This window comes from Phascolarctos cinereus, unplaced genomic scaffold, assembly GCF_003287225.1.
Source record: "Phascolarctos cinereus isolate Bilbo 61053 unplaced genomic scaffold, phaCin_HiC Scaffold_3;HRSCAF=262, whole genome shotgun sequence".
Taxonomy (NCBI): Eukaryota; Metazoa; Chordata; class Mammalia; order Diprotodontia; family Phascolarctidae; genus Phascolarctos; species Phascolarctos cinereus.
In genome coordinates, this window is record NW_027555736.1 from 31,096,629 (window position 1) to 31,123,077 (window position 26,449).

The following is a 26,449-nucleotide window of genomic DNA, read 5'->3' on the forward strand; positions in this document are numbered from 1 at the left end:
TCAAGATTTGTAAGACACTTCCCTCCCAATAACTGTTCCAGGTCCATAGTGTAAGTAGGCTTCTTCCTTTTTGCGAATGAGCTCAAGCTGAATCAGGTGGAGTCATCCTGCCCCCTCCTTCTCCCATCACGTAGCTCTTCAGTGTCTGAGGCATGTTTTGAACCCAAGGCTTCCAGGCTGCACCACTCCTCAATGTATTTTCCACATGGGAATCTTTTCCATCTTTGCTCTTCCCTCTGGAGAGGCAACAACAGTGACAGGACCATCCACTGACCCTTTCTTTCTTGGAATACTCTTTTTTTCCTACAATATTGTTCTCCTTGTGGTGGCTTCACTTGGGGCCTCTGGCTAGGGCTGGGGCCTTCCTTCCAAGGGTTGTTGTTTTCTGGGAAAATGCAGTCTGGTAGCTCCCTTGAGAATTGACAGCCCCAGTGATATCACCCCCGCAATGCAGTCGGGGATCTTTGGCCATCACTGGCCAGGACTCGAATTCTTTAAAATACCATTCTTTGGAAATGAGAGGATGCCCATCAGTCTGGGAACGGCTGAATAAACTGTGGTGCAGGATTGTGATGGAATACTGTTGTGCTGTAAGACGTCCGACAAGCAAGATGCTTTTAGAAAAACCTGGGCAGACTTGCATGAACTGATGCTGAGTGAGGTGAGCAGTTAACGATGATCAGCTGTGAATGACTCGGCTGTTCTCAGCCACACAGTTATCCAAGGCGATTACGAAGGACTCAGGATGGAAAATGCCATCTACCTCCAGAGAAAGAACTGATGATTCTGAATACAGATTGAAGCATGCTTTTTTAAAAACTTTTTTTGTGTGGATTTTTTTCCCTTTTTGTTTATTTCTTCTTTCACAACATGACTAATATGGAAATATGTTTTATATGATGGCACATGTATAAAACTTATATCACATTTCTTGTCATTTTAGGGAGGGGAGGGCAAAACTGGAACTCAATTTTTTTTTTGTTTTGTGAGGCATTTAGGGTTAAGTGACATGCCCAAAGTCACACAGCTAGCCAGTGTTATGGGTCTGAGGCTGGATTTGAATTCAAGTCCTCCTGACTCCAGGGTTGGTGCTCTATCTACTGCACCACCTAGCTGCCCCCGAACTCAAAATTTTTTAAAAAATGAATGTTAAAAATTGTCTTCACATGTTATTGGGAAAAACAAAATGCTATTAAAAAAACATTCCTGGCCCTCTTCCCACTCCCTGCCTGAAGCCATTTCTGTCTTTAACTAGGTGTTACAATAGATAAATTGCTGGAGTCTCAGACACTTAAATAGCTGTGGGACACTGGGAAGGTCCTCTCTGACTCGGTTTCCTCATCTGTAAAATGACGATAAGAAAGCACCTCGATCACACATAACCTGCAAACTTTAAGCACTCTACCCGTGCTGCTGCTGTGATGATGATTTGGGCCTGGGGTTCCATTCCAGAGGGTGCTGTTGGGCATGGGTAGCCCAGTGATCTGGGGATCCTCTTGGGGATCTCTGGGCCGGGGCGAATGATTCTCCAAGGGTGACTCCCAAATAGGCTGAGGTTGGCGCCCGTTAGTAACCCACAGGAGTACCCAGTGACCCCAGTGATGTTATTTCAAGGTCACAAGACTAGAGCCTGGGAGGGGGTGCTTAGAGGCCTTCTGGTCAAACCCCCTCATTTTTCCTGAGCAAGGGGAAGGAACTTCATGCAGGCATGAAGCAGTATGCCCAGGATCAAACCGAGATCCCTTGGCTTCAGATCCCCCAGGCTTCCCCCATGTGCCAGGCCCTGAGATGGACCCTGGGAGACAGGGTGCTGTCCTCCAAGAGCTTAAATTCTACGGGGGAAATATGTACCCAGATAAAAAGAATGCCAAAGGAATTTTGGAGGTGAGTGGGCTTAGCCTTGAATAGGAGGTAACACTTGGTTTGAGCTTTGAAGGGAGTCCAGGTTCTGAGAGGAGGAGGCTGAGGCCTAGAAGGAGACAATTCTAAGTCTGGCCGCAGCCTACCCAGTGGATTCCCAGCTAGGTTGGCAGGGATGAAACTCGAAGAAGGGGAAGTGATGCTATCATCGGCCCTAGGCTGGATCCAGGCTGGGAGCGGCTTCTAATGAATGCCCAACAGTAGAGGCACTGCCAGGGAACGACTGACTCTGTGTGGTCTGTGCTTTAGGGAAGTGGTTTTGGCAGCCAGGTAGAGAGAGGCAGTTTGGCCAGGGGAGCTGCCATGCCTGCAATCCAGGTGAGAGATGGGGAGTCAACCAGGGTCTGGTAAAGAGAAGGGGCCGATGAGAGAGAGGCCGAACAGCACCTGGCAGCTGACTGGGTGTGGAGGAGGCAAGGGTGACTCCAAGACTGTGAACCTGGGGGATTGCCAGCATGGGGGCTGGGGGAGCAGACCAGGCATCCTGGTGAGACTTGAATTTGAGATGCCTTGGGGGGGTGTCTTACCCTTCCTTTGTGTCCAGCACCCCTGGGCAGTCTGTTTGGGGAAGCCTGTGGACCCCTTCTCACCCTCATCTTTTTAAACACATGAAATAAATTGCACAGGATTACAAAGGAAATCAATTAAACTGAGATACAGTTACAGGAAATATGTTTTAAAAGGTTCACCGACCTCAGGCTAACAGTCCCCTGCCTTAGAGGCTCAGGAGCCATTTCATGATGAAACAAATGTCCTCAGGGCTGGTAACAGCCTCCCTGGTACCAGAGCAACCCTGCCCTTGGGGAGCTTACAGTCCACAGTCATGGAAGAAGAGGTCAGGGGTCAGATGGCTGGCACCCGGGAGAGTGTAAGCGATCACAATGCAGTTCCATGCAGTAGCCATTTTTTGAAGTGTCTGCCATATGCCAGGCCCCTGCTCGGTGGGGAGTCAGCTACAAAGATCTAAGAATGTGCTGAGAAAGCGGAATGAGGGGGGGAAAGAATAGAGGTGGATTACTGTAAAAATGCAGAGTAGGGATAGATCAACCCCTGCCCGACTGGGTGGTAAAAGTAGTATGATAACAATAATGTGGCATAACATGAAACAGCTAGCATTTGTCATATTTAAAGGTTGTAAAGAGCTTCACCTAAGTCATCTCACTTATAATGAGGATGAGATGAATATGTTTGTGTGTACGTACACACGCGCACACACACATATATGTGGCACTATGCAAATGTCAGTTATCATCAAAATCATCACCATCATCATCTCGTTCTGCCTTGTATCACACTTAGGAGCAACACGTTAGTCTGTGGCTGGAGACTGCAGGGCGTCTAGTCCAATTCCTCATTTTAAGGGAGAGGAAGTGAGAAGCTGATGGACCAGAGAGGTTAAATTGGCCTTCCTGAGGTCATTTAGGATCACGGATTTGACCCAGAAAGGACCTTGGAGGCCTCCATCCTGGGGGGGTCAAACTCAAAGAAATGAATCCCTAAGGGCAGCATGACTTAGAAAACCGCGAATTAATGTTATCTGTGTCATATTGTATTTTTATTTTAACATTCCTTTTTTAAAATTTTGAGTTCCAAATCTTTCCCTCCCTCCATCCCCTCCCCCACCCATTGATAAAGTGAGCACTATAATATTATTTATACTTGTGAAGTCATGCAAAACCTGTTTCCATATTAGCTATGTTGTAAAAAAAATAAAGTTAGTGACAAAAGCCTGCTTGAACTTGCACTCATGGTTGGTCAGTTCTCTCTCTAGAGGTGGAGAGCACTTTTCATCATGGGGCCTTTGGAATTCTCTTCCCAGTTACATTTCAGGCTGGTTCTAGCAGTGTAGCAGGCCCCCCAGGCAGCCCTTGGGTCTGACAGCCCTGGTCTGGTCCAACCCCCTCATTTTACAGAGAAAGAAACTGAGGACCAGGCTAAGTGACTTGCCCAGTATCACACAGCTAGTAAGTAGCAGGCCTGGGATTTGAAACTAGGTCTTCTGACTTAAAATTGGGCACTCTCCCCACTGTTTCTGGTACCCGATTACTCCTCCCGGGCAGGGAGGGCCTGGGCTACCTTTGTTGCCTGAGGGCAAGTAGAAGGACTCATAAGTGACTGAAGGAATGAGAAAAATGTATTAAGTGCTAAGTGCCAGGGATAAATAGAAAGAAAAAAGGGTCTTCCCCTCCTGGGATTTAGGAGACAACACATACATACGGGACCTGGTGCGGTCAATAGAGCACCTGAGTTCAAATCCAGTCTTAGACATTTATTAGCTGTGTGACCTTGGGCAAAGTCACCTAACCTCTATTTGCCTCAAGTTTCCTCATCTGTCAAATGGGAATAATAATAGCATCTACTGCCCAGGGCTGTTGTGAGGATCAAATGAGATAATATTTGTAAAGTGTTTAAGCATGATGCCTAGCAAATAGTAAGTGCTACGTAGATGGTAGTTGTTATTATTTCATTTGCAAAATCAACAAGTGATTGTTGGAATGAATTGAATTCCAAGGGGCAATCCCTGAGAAAATCAGTCCCTGTTTGTGACAGCCGGAGAAACTCCCTTGAAGCTACCCCAAATAAGTGGACTCTGATGGTAGGGGATGGGTGGGACTCCTTCTGGGAGGGGTTCTTCTAGACCAGACCCGACCTGGCTCGGAGGAACAGCCCTCAGGGAACAAGTTCTTATTTTCAGGCTGGAGAGGGTGTTTGCCAGGGAAGTATCATGTGCCCAAATGCAGGAGTTGGTAATGGAAACCCTGACCCAGCCCTCTTCAGGAGCAGCTGGCCTTTCTGCCCAGCCTTTGGCACAGCCCTTAACTGAACTTATCTGAGGTCTGAGCAGGACAAGAGGGAGCTGCTTTGTCCAAGTGGGAGCACCATAAGGCTGCTTTTGTAGTAATAGTAATGATAATGCTTAATAATAATAAATGACATTTAAGATTTAAGGCTTACAAAACACTTTAATAACTAACATCTGGTTAGGAACAAGGTGGACTCTTTGCAAAAGAGCTTCAGGATACTACAGTTGCTACCATACACCTTAAAATAGACATTTAATGAAACACAAAACCAAATTTGTTTTTTTCTAGGGTACTTTCCATGCCATAGTAGTGGTGGTAGTACTGGTGGTGATGGTGGTAGTATTAGGTCTAGGGGTCCTGGAGACCCCGAGATGCAAGGGCAAAGGGCACATGTCTCCCTTGAAAGAATTTGACCACTCAAGCCTTCATTTAGTCAGAGACAGGGTTTATTGTGTCAAGTATCTGAGTAATTAATGGAGGTAAGATGGATACTTTTATACAGAGAGAGGGTGGGAAAATCTGGATGGGATGATCTGGATGGGACAAGGAGCCTGGGGTGGGGCCAGGTGCAGACAATGAGGGCCACGATGAAAGGGCAGTTAAAAGGATTATTGATTGGAATGGGCAGTGCCTCCAGGTGAACACCAGGAACTGGGGTGGGACAATCCAGGGGCTTTTCCTTTTTGGGGTCCAGATCCTAAAGACATGGTCTTTTCCTTTTAGGGGTTCAGATCCCATCCCCATCAGTAGTGGTGGTAGTAATAACAATAATAATAATAATAATAATAATAATAATAATAATAATAATACTAAAAGCATTTATGTAGTCCTTCAAGGTTTACAGAACACTTTACAAATGTTATCTCATTTGATTCGGGCAATAACTGCTGGGAGGGAGGTGCTATTATCATCCCTATCTTACAGATGAGGAAACTGAGGCAAAGAGAAGTGAAGTGATTTTCCCAGAGTCACACAGCTGGCAAATGTCTGAGGCTGAGTTCTAACTCGAGTTTTCCTGAATCTCACATAAACACCCTGTGTCACCCAGCAATTATAACATTATTATCATATGGTACTGTTGGGAAAACGGAGAGTCTTCAAGGTTAAGAAACAAGGCAGTGCAAATTAAGTGACTTACCAATCCGTCAATAATCATTTGTTGAGCACCTACTCTATTTTTTGAAACTATCCCTGGCCTCCAGAAGATTACATTCTGAGGAGGAGGGGCAATAAGAATTTAGGTTAATACATACAGAATAAACATAAGGAGGATAAATAAAGGATCAGGTGGGAATCTGGGTTTCATCTGCCTCCCTCCCCCAGCATCCCAGCCCAAGCTGGCTCTGTTTAATCCAACTACTCCCTGCCCTTCCCATCCCCCAACTTGAATATTGGAGGAAACTGAGTCCAGGGCCTTTTCTCCAAAGCAATTTGTCTTCAGGATGGAGGTTTTTAGCCAGGGGTCCATGAACTTGGTTTTAAAAAATATGTGTTTCAAGAACTACATTTCACTGTAACTGGCTTCCTTTGTAATCCTCTGGTTACAAAGGTGCATTTATTAGGTGCATTTAAAGCATGGCTCTGAGAACCTCTTGAGAAGGAGTCCATGGGCTCCACCAGAGTGGCTGCCCAAGAGGACCAGAACACCAGGACAGAAGGGGATATTGTGTTCAGTACAGAGGCCCTTGGGCTTTGAGGCTGTGCCCCGTTTTCTGCCCAGCCAGAGGGGGCATTGTTGCTGCCTATTTTGGCTCAAGGGGGTGTTTCTGCCTGCCCTTCCTCCCCATCCCCGAAGCCTTGCTCACCATTATCATGGGTGCCATCACTACTGACAAATGAGTTGTTTGTTTCCTGTTCTGGGTGACTGAGCCCTATAATTAGTTAAGAGTGCTGGGGGAGGGACAGAAATCCCTATGTCCAGAGAGAAGTGGAAAACAGGGTTGACAAAGGAACAAATATAGTTATATTTTTCAATCTTGAAGTCCTTGGAGTTGCCGAAAGGGGCTTTATGGGTGCCCAGGCCTCACTCTTCCTCACACTGACCGCCTCTGGCCATCACCCAAACTGAGAGGCTAGAGGTATGGCAAGGTGAGGAAATACCTTCTAACATTCTCCCATGCCCACCACTCCTCCAGTGAGGTCAGCAGCCCGTAAGCACTGGGGATCCAGGAGAGCCGCCTGAGCTAAAGCATTCTCTTTTGTTTAGTGAGGTCAAGTAGAAAGCACGTTTTGTCTTTGTGATGCCAGTGCCACAGTTCTGGCGCGTAGTGGATGTGGGTCCTGATATTGCTTGTTGATGGAAGGGTTGGTTTCTAGAAGTTGGGAGACCTGGCTTTCAGGCCCGACTCTCCTGTTAGCATCAGGTGTGTGACCAGAGGCAGCTCTGTTGGCCTCTCTGTGCCCTGCTGTGTCATCTACAAAAAGAGGAGGTTTTACCAGGTGAGCTTGAAGGGTTTTTCCAGCTCTGCCAGCCTTCTGTGGTAATTCTGATTCTGGTTCAGATTTTCCCTAACTTCTCGAAGAAGTTGTGTTATTTCATATATTCAGTATCGATGTGTATTTGTTGTTGTTGAGGCCTTTTTCAGTTGTGTCCAACTCTTTAGGACCCCATTTGGGGTTTTCTTGGTGAAGATACTAGAGTGGTTTGCTATTTTCTTCTCCTGCTCATTTTACAGATGAGGAAACTGAGGCAAACAGGGTGAAGTGACTTGCCCAGGTTCACCCAGCTAGTGTCTGAGGCCAGCATTTAAATTCAGACCTCCCTGACTCCATGGAGGTGCCACTCACGCCCACATAGACACACTTGCACACACATACACACACACTCACTCAGCTAATGTCCCATCCTCTTCCCCCCAAGTCAACAAAATTGTTTCTGAACTTTCTGCTTCTTTTCTGGGTTTTCATATCTTAAAATGAAGCTAATATGAGCAGGAGAATATTTCATGATCTACCTTTTCCATATAGCTAAGCTGAGACATATTGGGTGCAACCTTCCATCATGATGTGGAAGGTAGCGCTGGCCTTTAGCTCAGGGCTTCTTAAACTTTTTCCTCTCAAGATCCCTTCGGCACTTCTTAAACTGTGGGTCTCTGTTCTAGCTGGTATGTTATAAAGAGCTAGGGCATGTGCCATGTTATAGTGGACCTGGAGTCAGCAGGGCCGGGATTCAAAACTAGCCTCAAAGACTAGAGATGTGACCTTAGTTTCCTATCTTGCAAAAAATAACAAAACAAAACTGTGACAACTGTATCACCTACTTCACAGGCTCATTGCGAAATAAAATGTGATAATGAATGCAAAGCTCTTTGTAATCCCTAAGACTATATAACTGTGAGTAGCGGAGTGGTGTAGGAGATAAGAATAAATACTATACTTGGAGTTATGGGAGACCTGAGACAATTACTAGCCACGTGACCATGGGCCAGCCACTTTACTTGTTTGACTCAGTTTCCTCCTCTATAAAACGGGGGTATAATCATAGCTCCTACCTTTCATAGTTTATTGTGAGGATCAAATGAGGTGTGTAATACATAAAGAGTGCTTTGCTATGCTAGCTGTTGTTATTGCCACTGTTGTCCTTGCAAACACAGTGGCTGCCTACCTCTCCTAATTTCCCCAGGGAGTGTTGGTGGGCACCAGAGCTCTGTGTTCTTGGCCTCGATGTCTGACTGAGCTATTGCCCTAGGACAGGGATCATGACCACGTGGCCCCAGGACTGACATTGTTATCTAAATAGATGTGGGGACTTATGGGGATTATCTTCTGGTCCAGCAGGAAATTGTCTGAGTGACTCTGGTGGAGCCCATGGCCATGGGACAGACTGACTGACTATACAAGGCAGATCATCTGTCTACCTCACTTTGGTTGGGTTTTTGGTTGTCTGGTGGTAGAGATGTGAATCATAGAGTGTCAGAGTGGAAGGGACCTTCCTTTGGGATCATGTTCAACCCCTTCATTTTACAGATGAGAAAACTGAGTCTTAGAAAGGTCTAGGTAATGCGTCAGGAAAATGATGGAGCAGAGCTAGAACCCCGTTGCCTTACTTGTGCTAATATTCTTTCCTTTACCCCAAATTGAAGGCCTGGGAGAAGAATACTGGGAAGAAGCTGGGTTTTTATTTTGTTTTGTTTTTAGGAATTTTTGGTGCCTCCTTCACCAAAAAAAAAAGCCAACAAAATTGTTTCTGCATTTTCACATTTTTTTAAAAAAGCTAAGATGAGTATTTTCTAAAGCAAATCACTCAACCCCTCAGTGCCCCGGAGCAGCTACTCGAGACCATACATTCCAAAGGAGTTGCTGATTTGTTTCCTTGGAGAGAGTGTCTTTGGGGCTCTGGGATTTCCCTACATTGACAAAATCTTGGGGCCAGAGCAATTCCCGCCCCACCCAACCTCCGAATCAAAATGACTCTGAGTTTGTAAGGGACACTTAGAAAGAAGGGATTTCGTGTTTTTTGTTTCTCCCAGAAAGGAGAACTGGAAGCATTGCACATTGATGCCTTCCCATCAACTCTGTGGTGTCCACAGTATTTCCTGAATATTTTTGCATCCCTGCTGAGGAAGAGAAAAGGATTAAATTCCAACAAAAGACCACCAGATTAGACCAAAGGAAGTAGCAGACTTCCTGAGGACAAGGCTGTCGGGCCTAGTGACCAGTTCCTGAAGAGACCGAGGCCATGGGGCTGGCCCCATGGGGTGTCATCTCTTTGTAACAACAGAAGTCTCATTCTGCAAGAGAATAGTGGGGTCTGGGCCTTTCTGGGGCAGGGGACTGGGAATGTGGGAGCTTGGCTCTTGGGTTGTTTGGGGGTCACCAGGGCAGGTCTTTCATGCTCAGACCCAGCATATACTCCTTCCTCACCTCTGGTTCTTAAAATCTTGAGTTTCCTACAAAGCCCACCTCAAATGTTTGGGGCCTCTCCTGACCATCTTCCCCCCCACCCTCATTTACTGTGTTTCCTGCATGTGTTTTGTATTTACTTATATGCCTTTAAGTTATTTTCAACTGATAGAAAGTAAGCTACTTGAGGGCAAGGACCATTTCATTTTGGACACCCAGCACTGTGCCGGCATGTAGTAGGCCCTTCACAGGGCTTGTTCACATCCTGAGTGACTTTTTTTTTTTTTTGCTTCTGGAGGACTCAAAGAGGCTCCTGGGTTTGTGGCTGTCAGCACACTGGGTAGCCTTCAATCAATTTCATTGGTCCATCTGTAGCTGACATGGATGGGACACTGCAGGGGTCAGCCCACCAACAGATGCAGTCCCCAGAGCTCTCTTTGTTCTTGCTAGGGGTCAGTTTCCTGGAGGTGGCAGGGTTGGCCAAGGATGCCCAGTGATAGGCTGAGATGGCAACCTGCTGCCCTAGACAGTTAATAAACTGATCAACATATGAACCCAATTACAAAACGCTTCACACAAATAAAGTCAGATCTAATAATTGGAAAAATACCAGTTGTTCATGGTTAGGCTGAGCTAATAATATAAAAATGACAATTCTACCTAATTTAAATTACTTATTCAGTGCTATACCAATTAAACTACCAACAAATTATTTTATAGAGCTAGAAAAAATAATAAAATTCATCTAGAAGAACAAAAGGTCTAGAATATCAAGGGAATTAATGAAAAGAAATGCAAGGGAAGGTGGCCTAGCCATACCAGATCTAAAACTGTATTACAAAGCAGCAATCATCAAAACTACTTGCTACTGGCTAAGAAATAGAGTGGGGGATCAGTGGAATAGGTTAGGTACATAAGACACAGTAGTCAATGACTATAGATAAACCCAAAGACTCCAAATTCTGGCCAAACTCACTGTTTGGCAAGAACTGCTGGGAAAACGGGGAAACAGTGTGGCAGAAACTAGGCATAGACCAGCATCTTACATTATGCCATGATAAGGTCAAAATGGGTGCATGATTTAGATATAAAGGGTGAAACTATAAGTAAATTAGGAAAGCAAAGAATAGTTTACCTGTCAGATCTATGGAGAAGGGAAGAATTTATGACCGTACAAGAGTTACAGAACATTGTGAAATGCAAAATGTATAATTTTGATTACATTAAATTGAAAAGTTTTTGCACAAACAAAGCCAATGCAACCAGGATTAGAAGGGAAGCAGAAATCTGGGAAACAATTTTTATAGCCAGTGCCTCTGATAAAGGCCTCATTTCTAAACTAGGGAACTGAATCAAATTTACAAGAATACAGGCCATTCCCCAACTGATAAATGGTCAAAGGATATGAACAGGTAGTTTTCAATTAATTAATTTTTAGTTTTCAACAGTCACTTCCATAAGTTTTTGAATTTTAAATTTTCTCCCCCTTCCTCCTCAAGACAGCATGCAATCTGATATGGACTCTCTATTCGTATTAAGCATATTTTCACGTTAGTCATGTTGTAAAGAAGAATTAGAACCAATAGGAAAAACCACAAGAAAGAAGAAACAAAACAAAACAGAAGAAGAAAAAAGAGCAAATCGTATGCTTTGATCGGCATTCAGACTCCATAGTTCTTTATCTGGATGTGGATAACGTTTTCCATCATGATACTTTTGGAAATGTCTTAGATCTTTGCATTGCTGAGAAGAGCTAAGTCTATCAAAGTTAGTCATCGCACAATGTGGCTGTTACTGTGTGCAGTGTTCCCCTGATTCTGCTCACTTCACTCGGCATCAGTCCATACAAGGCTTTCCAGGTTTTTCTGAAGTCTGCCTGCTCATCATTTGTTATAGCGCAGTAGTACTCCATTACATTCATTACCACAGCTTGTTCAGCCATTGCCCAGCTGATGAGCATCCTCTCAATTTCCAATTCCAACAACTGAAACAACTGAACAACCATGACAAAAGGTTGAGAGAAAGTGTGGGTCTAGTGCCTTGGATTGAGGAAGACCTGGGTTCAGCTCCTCCTGGCTGCATGTCCTTGGGCACTTCACTGAAACTCCTCTGGACCCTGGGCAGCTCCCCAAGACTGTGAGTTACAGACGAGGTTTTGGTCCATGCTGACAGAGAGAGAGGAAGCACTCCTTTCCCCAACCCCTGGTGGAATCATGTGTCTGAATCCTGAAGAAATGTCAGGGTCTGTGCTCTTGCCCCAGGACACAGCACCTGAACAGTCTAGTTATATGTTCTTTCTTCCTTTTGTCTCTTCAGAGAGAAGGGTCCCTAGATTCAGAGTACCCTGGGTACTAGAGCTTATGGTCCTTGAGTGTTGCTAGGTGGTACAGTGGATAGAGTGCCTGGTCTGGAGTAAGGAAGACCCGAGTTCAAATCTGGCCTTAGACACTAGCCGTGTGTCCCTGGGCAAGTCATTTAACCTCTGTCTGTAAAATGGAGATAATAATAGCATTCACATCCCAGGGTTGTTGTGAGGATCGAATGAGATAATCATGGTAAGGTGCTTCTGCAGTGCCTGGCTTATAGTTAAGCCCTTAATAAATGTTAGTTATCATCATTTAACCCGAGGACTCTGAGCACTGAAGTTCTTGTTTTGTGGAAATAGGTTTCTCGTTTGGAGCTGCCATCCACGGCCATCCCTGGAAGCGGGGAAGAGGCAGTAAAAAGAAATCCCTGAGGCCGCCGGGCTATTTTTGAGTCTGCTCGAGTTATGGCCTATCTTTGGCAGATTGTGTACTTTTCTTTTCAAAATGTTTACCTAAATTTTTGGTTGGCGTGACTGCCCCGCCTGTCTGACTCTTTGTCTAGCACGCCACTTCTGACTCTGTGGAGCTCAGGGGGTGGCCTATTAAATCAAACAGCCTGTTAAGGTTAACAGACCTGTGTGTTGCTACCTGCCCTGGAGAAGGATTATCTACAAAGGGACTCTTTAGACCTCTCAGTGGACTTTTTGGATGTGGAAACTGAGCAGAAAGATCACGTGTGGAGGAGTGAGTGGCTCCTATCACCAGGCATTAATTAAACAGGGATCAGATGGGAAAAAAACAAAACAAAAACACTGTTTCTGAGTATATCAAAGCAATCTCCAGGGTTCCAGATATATGTAGACATGTCTTTGTTCCTAGTTTCAGCCATATCAAAAGGAATTTCTGAGGTTCTAGGTGTTTCTAGGAATGTTCTATGGCTGATTCTAGGTCTATCACAGGAGTCTCTAGTTTTCTAGGTATATCAAGGAAGACCTGTCTAGAGCTCTTAGTGGTTTTTGACTATCAAGCTGTCTCTAGGGACTGTATCAAGGGAAGGTGTGGGGGTCAAGGTAAATTTAGGAACACAGACTTAGAGCTGGAAGGCACCTTGGGGAGCACGGAATCCAACTCCCTTATTCTACAGATGAGGAGATGGAGCCTGGTGGGGAGAGGTGACTTTCCCAGGTTAACACAGCTAGTGAGTATCTGAGGGAGGATTTGACCTCAGGTCTTCCTGACCCAAATCTCGAGCTCTGCCAACCCACTACACTGCCTGGCTGCTGGCTGGTTCTAGGTATGCCAAGGGAAGCACTGGGGTTGCCAGTATATCCGAGAGTATCCCTGTGGCTAGGTCAATCCAGGAAGTCTCCAGGTTTCTAGGTATATCTAGGAGTCTCCCTGTGGCTGGTTTCAGTCCTATCTAGAGAGCTTCAGCCCAAACTCCACCTCCTGCAGTAGCTCCCTCTAACTCCCCTTCTCCTCCTCTATCTTCTCTGTATGAACTACTTACATAGATGTGGTCTCTTCCATTAAAATGTAAGTTTCTTGAGGGTAGAAACCATTTCTGCTTTTTCTTTTTATTCCCTGCCCTTGTCACAGTGCCTAGAACATAGTAAGTGCTTTGCTTACTTATGTGAAATATTTATCCAGTTGATGAGAGGCAGCATGGCCTGGTGGGTAGAGACCCAGAAGCCCTGGGTTCGAGTGTCACCTCTGACACATAGATGCTGGCCCTTAAACCCTGTGTGCTAGGCCGATCTCTAAGACCGAATCAGAGAGGGAGCTGCCCCTCATGGGTGGAGGGAGTTTCCTCAGTTGGGAGTTCCCATAGCAGTGACATCACAGGTCCAGTTCCCATCTCTGTCCGACCTTGTTCTCCTAGCCACAGTAGAGATCAATGTGTAATTTTGTGTCTTCTCCCCCACTTTTTGATGGGAAAAGAAAACAACATTTGTTTTCTCCACTTGCAGTTTATAGGTGCCTTAATCCTCTCTGTGGGGATCTATGCAGAAGTGGAGCGCCAGAAATACAAAACCCTCGAAAGTGCCTTCCTGGCACCCGCCATCATCCTTATCCTCCTCGGGGTCATCATGTTCATCGTCTCCTTCGTGGGGGTCTTGGCTTCCCTCCGGGATAACTTCTGTCTCCTCCAAGCGGTGAGCCGGCCCTTCCTGTTGGCCTCAGCCCCTACTTCTACCTAGTCTGCGTCTGTCTTGCCCTCGCTCCTCCAGGGCAGGCCGGACATCACAGATGCGGGAGGGTGGCAGAGACTTGGAGCATGGAAGGTGACATCCCCCAGGTCATGGTCACTCAGTCATTCCTCCAGTGGGGGGACCACAGGTAAATAACTGGGCAGACACAAGATCAACACAAAGTGGCTGGAAGGTGACCCTCCCATCTCCTGGAGGGGTGGGGAAGTGCCTCCTGCAGAAGCGGGGGTAGAGCAGAATCTTGAAAAAAGTTAGGAATCCAATGAGGAGGGCATGCACCTCATACATTATAATAATGAGAGCTAGGATTTACATACACGACTTTGACCAAGGTTTTCAGAGCCTTCAGAGCCTTGTTATCTCATCTGATAGCCCTGTCAGGTGCTTTTATTTCCGTTTTACAGATGAGGAAACTGAGGCAGAGAGAGGTTAAGTGACTTGTCCAGGGTCACATGGCTACTAAATATCTCCAGCAGGATTTGAACTCAGGAGTCCCTAGTATGGTCGGCTTCTCTGCTGCCGTCTTTTCTCTTTCATATCAGAGACTTCAGGGACACCTCTCTGCCCACTATGCCCTGAAGCCTCTCTGGGCATCTTTATGCGATGATCCTATTCCATTCCATCATCATCATCATCATAACACAATTCCAATGAGCATTTACTTAGCTCTTTGAGGATTACAAAGTGCTTTACAAATGTTAGCTCATTCAATTCTTACAACAACCCTGGAAAAACTGGTACTGTTATTTTTTTCCACTTTACAGGTGAGGAAACTGAGGCAGAGGTTAAGTGGCTTGCCCAGGGTCACACAGCTAGTTAAGTGTCTGAGGTCACAGTTGACCTCAGGTCTTCCTGACTGAGTCCCGGCCCAGGGCTCTGTGCACCATGGCACCACCTGGCTGCCCCGTGTGGCCCTGGAGTCGGATGTAACTCTAAGTAAGCAGCGTCTGCTCTGGAGTCTCAGTTACCTCACCTGTAAAATGGGCATGAGAGCAGCAGTGTCGGAGGGCCTCCATCTCTAACTGACTGTCTGGTTCCATCCCACAGTTCATGTACATCCTGGGGATGTGCCTCATCATCGAGCTCGTCGGGGGCGTGGTGGCCTTAACCTTCAGGAACCAGGTGAGCATCGAGGACAAGAGGAATTCTGACTTGGCGTTGCTAGTGGGCCATGTGCAGAGTCCTGGGGAGGGGGGAAACTGAGGCTCAGAAGAGTGACTAGGTGACGAGAGCCCATCTGGTGTCCTCTCCCTTTGCTTTCTGTGCCTTCCTCTAGGGTCCTTGCTCACCCAAGTCACCCAAGCGTGTGACTTATTAATTATTAATTTAATTAATTCACTTATTAATATAATCACAGATGACAGGAGCATAGACTTAGAGCTGGGAGGGCCTTTAGAGGCTGTTGGCCCGACCTCTGTGAGGACCCCAAGACTCCGTGAGGATCCCAGGCCTCCGTGAGGACCCCAGGCTTATCAGTCATTATCATTACCACCACCACCACCATCATCGTCACTCTCTGCTGTTATTTTCTTTATTAATGATGTTGCCATTAATGATGATGGTGATGCACAGTAATGATGATGATAAGCATTTTGCTGAAGCCTCCTGACTCTCATGTCTGGTCTCTAATAATAATATTTGATTTCTATGTTGTGTTTTTATTTAAATTGCCAACAAGTTTACTAAGTGGGATCCAGTCCAGGCTTTTCCCGCTATTTAATTGTAGGTCTGTATGACTTTTACTAATAATGGGGAGCCCATTTTATAGTGGTTCGTGGTTACAATCAGTGAGTCAGTCAGCAAGTGTCTGTCAAACACTTACCACTGTGTCACATGGGAGCCCACAGAGGGGGGTGTGTAGGAATCGTTGGCCCCATCTTGCAGATGAAGAGACTGAGGCTTTTAAACACATCCCCTTGGGATGGCTGTGCCCAAAGCAGAAGTTTTATGAAGAAGACCCTCATGCCGGTCGGCCTTTGCTGGAGGCACATCATCCATTTGTTGGGGCTTGACCCTGAATGGGGCCTGGCAGGGCTGGAGAGTGGGCTTGTACAAGGAATGTAAGCTGTTTGAGAGCAGGCACTGTCCTCTGCAGTCCCAAGTACAGGAAGCCCTGAATCCGTGTTTATTGAATGGAATTGGGTGAAGCAGGAGGCAGTGTGGGGCAGTGGGCATTCACTGGATCTGGAGAGCTTAGGAAACTGGCCACTAGTTGTGAGATCTGTGATTCAATCAAGCCATCGGGATATGAAGGGACGCCAAAACAGGAGTCCCGTGAATTTGCCCCTTAGCCCCCATGCCTCAGTTTCTTCATCTGTAAAATGAGGAGGTCCCTTCCAGCCCATGTATGGCTCAGGGTCCCCCAGCTGCTAATGCAGTGCCAGGACACGAGCCCAGCGTTCACCTTTGTCTTACGTGGCCTCTCATGTCATGGGATTCAGGTGGACAGAGCACTGGACGTGGCTGGGCCACGGGGTCAACGGGGCTTTTCTCGGGGTAGAAGGAAAAGAATGGGGAGCCCACTCACTCCTACCCCTCGGGTCTCCCCAACACCGAGTCACCAGTGACAAAAGGCTCCCTCTGGCCGGCCCTCCGCTCTCCCTTATTTGGGCTGCTTGGGCTGCTCAGTCCCCTAGTGTGGAAGTGGACTGGTCGGAAGAAAGAGAAGATAAAGGTGGAGAGGGAGGGGGCCCTGGTTGAGGGAGGAAATGTGGGAGAACCAAAGTGTTCCTGCTAAGAAGGCTTTCTCTTCTTCCTCCCCTCCTGCCCCCGTCTCTACCCTCCCTTCTCCTCCTTCTCTCCCCCCCCCCCAGCTTTGACGCCAGGGCTATAGCCTCTCATTCACCATCCATTTGTCTCCAAAATCTGAACCTTGCCTGAATCTCTTCCAAGGACAGACTCGGGCGTTCTTGATAAAATCAGCTTTTTAATTAAGTTAGTAGTTGAAACCCAGGGCAAGGGAGGGAAGGCCTGGCGGGGAGAATTGGAATTAGTTGTGTTGGCAAGAAGATCAACCCCTTCCCTTGGGATGGGAGGAGGAAGGGAAAGGTGCAGGGTTCCTGGCTGACCCACAGGAAGAATCCTGGCAGAGCTGGCCGCCATTGCTCTGTGGGTCTCACGGGCCTGCTCTTATGCACTGGCTCTTTGGCTCAGTTTTGGGAAGCCAGGCCTGGAGGCAGGGGAGGCTCGCTGGGAAGCTCTGAGCTTGGGGCTGTAGGCTTCACTAGACTGCTGCAAGGGTCCAGGACACAAAAAGGGTTAAAAAAAAAAAACCCCTGGAATAGACTTTCTCTTAGGTCCTTTCTAGCTTGTGTGAGTCTGAATTGAAGCCTGCCCACCCTTGGGATGACCACGTAGAGGAGTCCATACAGAGAAGTCCATCTGGGATCTGGGGGGACTGGGGGGGCCTCTTGGCACCAGGGGAGGCAGGTGGGGCTCCAGTGGAAGTCAGCTCACTTCTAGGCCCCAAGGGGGAGGTCAGTCTGTCTTGACAACTTGTTAGGGATGTTCTAGAGAGAATTCTTGCTCAGGTAGTGGTTGGGCTACAATATTGGAGACCACAATACTGAATTTCACTATATAATAGTAACACCACCAGCATAATAATAATAATAATAATAATAATAGCTAACATGCACATAGCACTTACTATATGCCAGGCTCTGTGCTAAGCCCTTTACAATATTATCTCATTTGATCTTTGCAACAACGCTGGGAGGCAGGTACTATTATGATTTCCATCTTACCTGCAGGTGTCTCAGGCCTGACAGTGGCCTCCTGTGACTGTGGTGGAAGGCCAGGCTCCAATGGGATTTCTTCGTAGCTGAATGATAGTGGGAAGAAACAGCCAGGCACATGCTTAGCTTCACGGGGGGGGGGGTGTTTTGTTTTGCTGCCTAGAGGACAGCTTCTCACAGTTGGGATCCTGCCTGCCCCCCAGACCCCCAAGGAGCCCAGGCAGGAGGTTGCCCTTTGGGAATCACAGGCAAAGGCTGCTGGAGAATATGTCATCCCCAGAATCGCCAGCCTGGCCTCAGGGGGAGGCCATTCACAGCCTCTCATCTGCCCTTCAATCCTGTCATAGAGAAGCTTGTGAATCAGTGTTATTGAGGACCAGCAAATGCCTGGATCAGCATGGATTTGTTAGTTGTATAGGGAGCAGCTAGGAAACAGTGCACAGAGCACCAGGCCTGGAGTCAGGAGGATCTGAGTTCAAATCTGGCCTCAGACACTTCCTAGCCCTGGGACCCTCGGCAAGTCACCTAACCTCTGTCTGCCTCAGTTTCCTCAACTGTAAGATGGAAATCATAATAGTACCTGCCTCCCAGGGTTGTTGTGAAGACTAAATGATATAATATCGTAAGTGCTATGTGCATGTTAGCTGTTACTATTATTGCCGCTGTTGTCACTATTATATAGTGACATTCAGTGTTGTGGTCTCCAGTATCGTAGCCCGGCCACTGCCTGAGCAAGAATTCTCTCCAGAACATTGCTAACAAGTTGTCATCCGGCCTAAGTTCCAAGACCTCTAGTGATGGGGAGCTCACTACTTTCCTGAAGCAGTACTTTATGTCATGGGACAGTTCTTGCAGTTAGGAAGTTTTTCAAATTTCATTGCCTGGAATTCCCACCCATCGGTGCTGGGTCTACTCCTTGGGACTGAGCTAAAGGGTCCTGGTTCCATTCCTTTTCTCCATGGCAGGGCCTGACCTGAAAGAGAGCCCCCCATGCTCTCCCCAGGCTTCTTTTCTCTGGCCCTGCCTGCCTTCACCCTTGGGCTGTGTGCTCCAGATGGGGACTGAGGACAGCGGGACCATTGTCCCCCTTATTTTGGATACCAGGCCTCACAATGCAGCCTAAGATTTGCTGCCCCATAACACTATCCACTCAGACCTAGCTTGTCTCCCTGAGAAGGGTTTTGGTTGGGATTTCTTCCAGACAGTTAGAGGTGACTCCACCTGGCCTTCAAAACCCATATAATCTGGCTCCCTCCTACTTTGCCAGTTTTATTTTACATTCCTCTCCCTGGTGAGGATGCTAGGTGATGTAGTGGTTAGGCGTGCCAGACTTGGAGTCGGGAAGATCTGAGTTCAAATCCTGCCTCAGACACTAACTGTGCTTTTGGGCAAATTCCTTTATTCTCCGAGCCTCAGTTTCCTCATCCGGACCCTTCCGGCTCTAGCTCCGTGATGCTCTGATCCCTGTGACTTGGAGCAAGTTCTGACAGCATCGTGGGTCTGGAGCTGGAAGGACCTTTCCACTTTACAGATGAGGAACCTCAGGGCAGTGACTTCCTGCTCAGCCCCGGAGGGCTAGGGATTCAAACCCAGCTCTTCTCTCTCTAGGTTCCCTGTACCTTGCTGTCTCACAGGGTCAGGTGTCCTCTGGGTAGAATGCAAGCCCCTTGAGGGCAGAGAATATTGTTATTTTTTCCTTTGTATTCCCAGCACCTCACACAGTGCCTGGTACTTTGTAGGCATTTCATAAGTATTTGTTGAACTGAATTGAAATCTGAGTTGTCTCACTAATTTAAAACCTTCTTTGTAGGAATGGTGCCTCACACATAAAGGGCATTTTCCCATCCCTTATGCCAGCCCTGTGAGATAAGCAGGGCAGAAACCTTTCTCCTCTTTTTATAGACGAGGGAACTGAGGCTCAGATTAGGTCATTGGCACAGTCACATATAAATGACAGAGCCCAGTCTAGAGACCCAGGCTGGTGACTCCCACTTACATGTTCCTTCCAGGGCCCTGCTTCTTGTATGAAATGAGAGGAAGAGGTGTTATTGGTGTCAGAGGGGATGGAGGAGAGGCTGGACCATGGAGGGGCTTCATTCCCTGGCCTTGAAGAGCTGGCTAGAGGGAACACCGGCCATGTCCAGATGTGTGTCCAGATGGGTTTCCCATGGCTCCCCTGGGCTGCAGGGAGCCAGCTCTTTGGGCAGTTGACGGCTCCTTCCTTTCCTTCCTGCCGTGGAGAGGGGAGTGGGGATCTCTTTGCGCGCCAGATGCCAGCACAGCTGCAGGCCAAGGTCTCTGTAAATCCAGGTTGGAGCTGGTCTCTCTGGCCTTCCTCCCCAGATCATTTCCTTCCTGCCTTTGTTTTACCCAGAGGGTGAGAGAAGAGTGAGATAACTCTTTTCTCCTGGCTTCCTCCAGGAGAACCCTTGGGGTTCTGTCTCCGGAATTCCCAGCCATCGTTCACCCCCCCATTCTCCTCTTGGTGCTAGTTATTGGAAGGAGATGTCTAACTTTTAATAAGTTCAGCTTTCTACACCTGTTTGATCTATGTCCCAAGAGACCAAATGACACCTTGGCGAGAGTCCTGCTTCTGGGTCCAGAGAACCTGAGTTCAGTTCCTGCCTCTGATACTTTCTACCTGTGTGACCTGGGCTGAATTACTTAAACTCTTTGTGCCTCAGTTTCTTTATCTTTTCTTTTTTTTCCCCTCTTTTTTTAAAGGCAATTTGGGGTTAAGTGACTTGACCAGGGTCACACAGCTAGTAAGGGTCAAGTGTTTGGTCTGAGGCCGGATTTGAACTCAGGTCCTCCTGACTTCAGGGCCGGTGCTCTATCCACTGCTCCACCTAGCTGCCCCTCCTTATCTTTTCAATGAGTGTGTTGGGATAGAGGGTCATTTCTTGCTCTAGTTCTGTAATCCTCTCCATTGGCAGACATGGCATCAATGTCCATGATGCTTGAAAGATTGTGGAGAATTAGAAGGATTGGAAAAAGGAAGATGTTACTTAGTTGTATTTCAGTTGCATCTGATTGTTTGTGACGCGATCTGGGGTTTTCTTGGCAAAGATAGTGGAGTGGTTTGTCATTTCCTTCTCCAGTTCATTTTACAGATGAGAGAACTGAGCGCACTGGGGGAGCTGACTTGCCCAGGGTCACACAGCCAGTAAGTGTTTGAGGCTGAATTTGAACTTGTGAAGGTGAGTCTTTTTGACTTCAAGTCCAGTGCTCTATGCACTATGGCACCACTTAGCTACCCTGAAAAGAGAACATCCCAATTTAAAAGAGAAGAGAATGACAGACAGTAACCTACAGGCTTGACTTTGATTCCTGCTTAGATTCTAGAGCACGCTTTTAGAGGGGTGGTTAGTGTGCACATAGAAAGGGAAGCGGTGATCACTAGGAGCCAGTGTGGCTTCACCAGGAATAGGCCAGGCCACACTAACCTCATTTCCTTCTTGGATAGTATTATTCCATTCGTAGAACAGAAGAATGCTATCACCCGGGGCTGCCCGCGCTGCAGCAAGATTTTTTCCATTTTTGTCTGTGCTACTCTTGTGGACAAGAGGGCCACTCTGGGCTCCAGCAGACATCCATGTAGTATCCGTGGGCTTTTCAGAGAGTTTTGTTTGCTCCGTCATCTCTGCGTGAATGTTGGCTCGCCGAGGGCAGGTCCTGTCTCTGCCTTTCTTTGTCTCCCTGGCACTCAGCACGGTGCTGAGCACACAGCAGGTGTTGACCGACTGGTTGTCTGTGCTCCAGCGGTTGTGCCCTCCCCACCGAGTCTCCTCTTGGTTATTTTGTATGTGCCTGTACATTGTACATGTGGTTTCCCTGTTTGCAAATTAAGCCAATTAATGCTTGTCCTGCGTCCAAGGACGTTTGTGAGGAAAGCCTTTTATAATACATTTTTATGGCGAGCAGTGTGCCCCCCCGAGGACGGGACCAGCTTGTCTAAACTAGCTCCTCCAGGGCCAGGCGTGGTAACCTGTACACTCAACAGTCTTAGTGAATGTTCATTAAACAATATGATCACAGATGTAGAGCCAGAAGAGACCTCAGAGACTTCCACATTTTATACACTAGGAGGTTGAGGCTGACGGAAGTTAAATGACTTACCCAGGGCACACAGCTAGCTAGTAAGTGCTTAAGGGCAGATTTGAACTCGGGTCTTCTTGACGCTAGGCTCAGCACTCTGTGCACTATGGCACCACCTAGCTGCCTAGATGAGCAGTCAGAAGAGCCCTTAGAGGCACCCTAAGGACAATGAGGCCCACAGAGATTAAGTGACTTGCCCAGGGTCACATAGCTAGGAAGTCTCTGGCACAGTCTGGCCCTGGACTCGACTCCCCTTTTCTCTTCCCTGAAAGGCCACAGCTCCATTTGCCCTTTGAGTCGTTCTTGCTGGGACCCCCCTCCCTCCTGGGGCCATCTGCCTTAGCACGGGAGGCCTGGGTGTCTTTCTCTTCCTCTCTGGTCTGGCCTCCTCCTGTCGGGTGACAGCGGAGCCTGAAGTCATCGCTTAATGATCTGTTTCCTGCAGATGCTGCCGTGGGTGTGGGGGCTGAGGTCACCAAGCTTCCCAGGCTCCAACCGGGCTCTTTGGCTTGAGGGGAGACTGGTCCAGAGCTCTCTTCTGCTTCCTCTGATGTTCCTTCTCTTCTCTTCCTGACTTCCCTGCTCACTCAGCTGTCCTGCCCGTCACATCCAGCCGTGACGTTCAAGTTCTGACATTTGTGTTCCATGTTCTAATGCCTTTTCCAGTCCTAACACTCCATGTTCTGAGTCCTGCAGCTGAGCCACATTCTGTGTGTTCTAAGGGCCCTTCCAACTGTCATGTTTCTGTACATTAGTTACGCTCAATCATGTCTGATCGCCTCCATTTGTCAGGGGGGGAGGCTTCTAGCCCCACCCCTAATTCATGGAATCACAGAATTGCAGATGTAGCTTTCTTTCTCTCTCTCTCTCTCTCTCTCTCTCTCTCTCTCAGCAATTGGGGTTAAGTGACTTGCCCAGAGTCACATAGCTGGTGAGTGTTATGTGTTTGAGGCTGGATTTGAACTCAGGTCCACCTGACTCCACTGCACCACCTAGCTGCCACCCTTTTTTTTTTTTTTGGTGTGACGTATCTCTTGAATCAGTTAATCCACAGAAGACAAGGTGCATTAAACACTTTAATCAGTGTGGCTCATAGAGACCCTGGGGTCACTGTACAAAAGCAGATGGCACTGTACATGAAATAATCTTGTGATTGGCTGAAAGAACCAAATCCATCTCTGGGCCTGGCTGGAGGAGCACACTCCCGAGGGTAGGCCAGCTGAATGGTGGTCAGATCCAGTGATGAAGGACCCCTGACGGGGAGGGAAGGAGAGAGAGAAGAAAGTTTCTTCTTCTCCCCTCTCAATCCTTCAGCATCGACAAGGTGACATCCTTTCTAACTTCAAAAAGGCAGAACATCTGGTAAACGCAGCTAAATTGGAGCTGGTAGCTGGTAGTTTACCCAGGGCAGCCAGGACAGCATCTTCTTGGGAGCTGAGAGACATACCTAGGACACATAAGACAGAGCAAGGAAATGTGGCTTCAGTACTCCTCCAGGGCACCAACCTCTGAGTGCGGCAGAGAGCTACACCTGAGGGGACTTGGTGAGGACTCCGTGAAGGGGCTTCCAGGAATCAGTAGCTGTGTTTAATTACCTGTGGCCGCATATGCTCTGAGCTTGAGCCTTCTCTCTCCAGGGACCTAGTGTGTGCAAATGGAGAGTGTTTGGGGCAGGATGTTTCTGTCCATGCCCTACATGCTTAGTAAATATCTTTTCTAAATGCTAATTAAGTCTGGCTGATAACCAATGGGGAGCATGCCAGTGGGGGCTCATGAGCAACAATGCTAATAAATGCCAGCCTCTCAGGGTTAATTTAATTCAATTCAATCAGTAAATGTTTATTAAGCACCTTCTATGTGCCAGGCACTAAGCATATAAGAAGAGGCAAAAGACAGCCCCTACCCTCAAGGAACTTAGAATGTAATGGGTGAACCCTAGGAACCTGAGGGGAATAGCAGTCCCCTCCGGGGACTCTGTTTACCCCACCTCCCACTCTGGTCTGGGCCGTCATCATCATGCTCTTTAGTTGGGCTTCAAGGTACGTGTTTGCTATTGGAAATACCCGGATGCCCTGGTGCCTGCTTGGGATTGAGGAGGGAGGGAGCAGGAGCCTGGACACTGCCCTGCCTGCTTAGCTTCATGAGTGGTTCTCAGTGGTTCTCAGTGCTTCCTGGTCGCACGTGCAGGGGTTTGGGACATTGGAGGAGTGGGCAGTGGAGGGTGGTCTGAGGTCAAGGTCGAGAGCTGGCTTGCCTGTGCTTGGTGGTCAAAGCTCACCCCCCTGGGCAGTTTGTGAATTTTTCCCTTGTCCTACATCTAGCCTGCCTTAGAGACCAGTTCAGGCAGATGCCCTGGCTCCTTACAGATGGTGAAAGAGTTTTCTGTCTCAGGAATTGCCCGAGTGAGTTTCTGGGCATGGCCCTTACCCAGGGAGGGCCCACTTAAGTAACTTGACCGGGAGCTGTGTTTACTGAAGAAGCAGAGGCCCCGTGATGTTCATGGTTCCCTCCCCTCGACTGTGGAGCAAGGTTAGGCAGAGGACAAGAGGAAGGTCTGTTGGGTTCCTTCCTCTGCACCATTGAGAGCCGAAGACTCCCATGTGGTACAGGGGAGGAGCCCAGGGTTTGAAGCCCCAAGGACCTGAATGCTAAGCCAGGAGCATCTATTTACTGCCTCTGTGACCTGGGAGGCTGCTTCAATTCAGCAAACGTGCAGGGCATCCCCAAAGTCTGCTAAAGCTTAAAGGGACACTGTGACTTTCAGTTTGCATAATATATAAAGAGTAGGGACAGGGACCTCCCAGAGGGGGAAATACCCTCACCAGCACAAGCTGGTACCTTCTATGCAATTTATCATCTTAGAGCAGGGGTTCCTCACCTTGTTTGTGCCCAAGATCCCTTTGGCTGTCTGGTGAACTGATGGACCCTTTTCAGGGGACTTAAACACTTAAATTAAAATGCCTAGGATTAAAAACTACATCGAATTACATTGAAATATGATTGTCAAAATATTAAAAAATCAAGTTCGTGAACCCCAGGTTAAGAACCCTTGCCTTAGAGAGTTGCCTACAGTAATTCAGTCTATTCTAGGTGCCTTTATTAAGTGCCTACTGTGTGCCAGGCACTGAGAGAGGTCAAGGGACTTGCCTGGAATCATATACCTACTGTGTGTAAGAGGCAGGATTTGCATCCAGGTCTTTCTTGAGCTGTGTCTCCAGGCTACTTCTCCTTAAAGAGCATTTCTCTTAGATGAGATGACGTATATGGAGAACAGAATGTCCCAGTCCCAGGGGAAGGCAGTGTGGCCCCTCTGTCTGCCCAGGAGGGGAATGCCCGAGTAGAGCCCAGGCCCCAGAGTGCCTTGGGGGAGGTGCTGCCGCATGGCTGGCTAGAGGGGATGGCCAAGCTTGGCCTCGCTCTGGGGGAGGGGCTCACACTGGCCTTTGCCCCCTGCTTTTCTGTCTGGCTTTTCTTCACGGAGATGAGAAGGTCCCTTGTTGTGCCGAGCCTCGGCTGTCCCTGATGGTCCCCTGCAGCCTGAAAGCTCCCATTGTACTAGGGTGGGCAGAGTTGCCTGCCCGTCTTTGGGGTATCGCCCACCCATGGCTTCTGTGAGGCCCTTTGTGTGCCCAGAGAGCTCTAACCCAACAAACAAGCTGTGAGGGTAGACAGCACGGCGTGACTCAGTGTGGGACATGAGCCAGACGGCATTCTTCTCTGGGGAGTCACCCTCCCCCAACCAGGAAGAGATCAGGAGAGGCAGAGCGATGTGGGGAGAGGGCTGGCTCTTTCAGCCGTCAGACCTGGGTTCAAGTCCTTCCTGGATAGCTACCAGGGTGACCTTGGACAAGTCACTTCACCTTGATGGGCCCCAGTTTCCAGATCTATAAAGTGAGAACATTGGACGAGCTGACCTGTCAGGGCCCTTCCGGCTCTAAAGCCTCAGATCCAATAAGCCACCTCCTGTTTCTGAGCCTCTCTTTCCTCATCTGTAAAATGGGGATAATAACACATAATAACTAGTAAATTTTAAAATGCTGTGCAGTTGTGAATTGTTACGCTCATCCGGAAAAACTCTTTCAGTTGGGAATCTGTGGTACTCGATCCACCTGGATCACCCCAAATGTTGGGAGCATCTCTTTGGTGCAGTAGAATGAGCACTCGATTCTGGTGGGGAAATCAGAGCAGGCTTCATGGAGGAGGTGGCCTTGGCTTGGAAGGATGGGTAGAATCTCAGCAGGCCGTGAGTGAAGGGCATTCTACATGTATGCCCTTGGGCACAGGCCCATGGGGCGTGGCCAGGTGTTGCTTAGCTGGGAAATCTGGCTTCCTGTCCCACTCAGTCGGCCCGGAGCCCCTTCTCCAGTGGCTTTTTTCCTAATTTACAAAGTGAGGGTGGCGGTTCCTGCCCTCCTTCATCACTCGGCCGTCATGAGGCCCAGGAGGAGAAGCTCTTTGGAAAGTGCAGGGAGGAGGGGCGATGCGGACCTGGGCGTTCGCCCAGTGGGTGGGTGAGGATTTGGGTCTGGCCG

At 48.0% G+C, this 26,449-nt stretch overlaps 1 protein-coding gene across 1 annotated transcript in view; it reads left to right on the top strand.

The window, feature by feature from the left end:
- Window positions 1-26,449, top strand: part of TSPAN15 (tetraspanin 15) — a 67,912-nt gene that overhangs the window by 26,178 nt on the left and 15,285 nt on the right. The window contains exons 2-3 of the mRNA XM_020975184.2: window positions 13,843-14,028; window positions 15,130-15,204. Coding sequence (XP_020830843.1) covers window positions 13,843-14,028; window positions 15,130-15,204 — 261 coding nt within the window. The remainder of the gene's footprint in view (window positions 1-13,842; window positions 14,029-15,129; window positions 15,205-26,449) is intronic.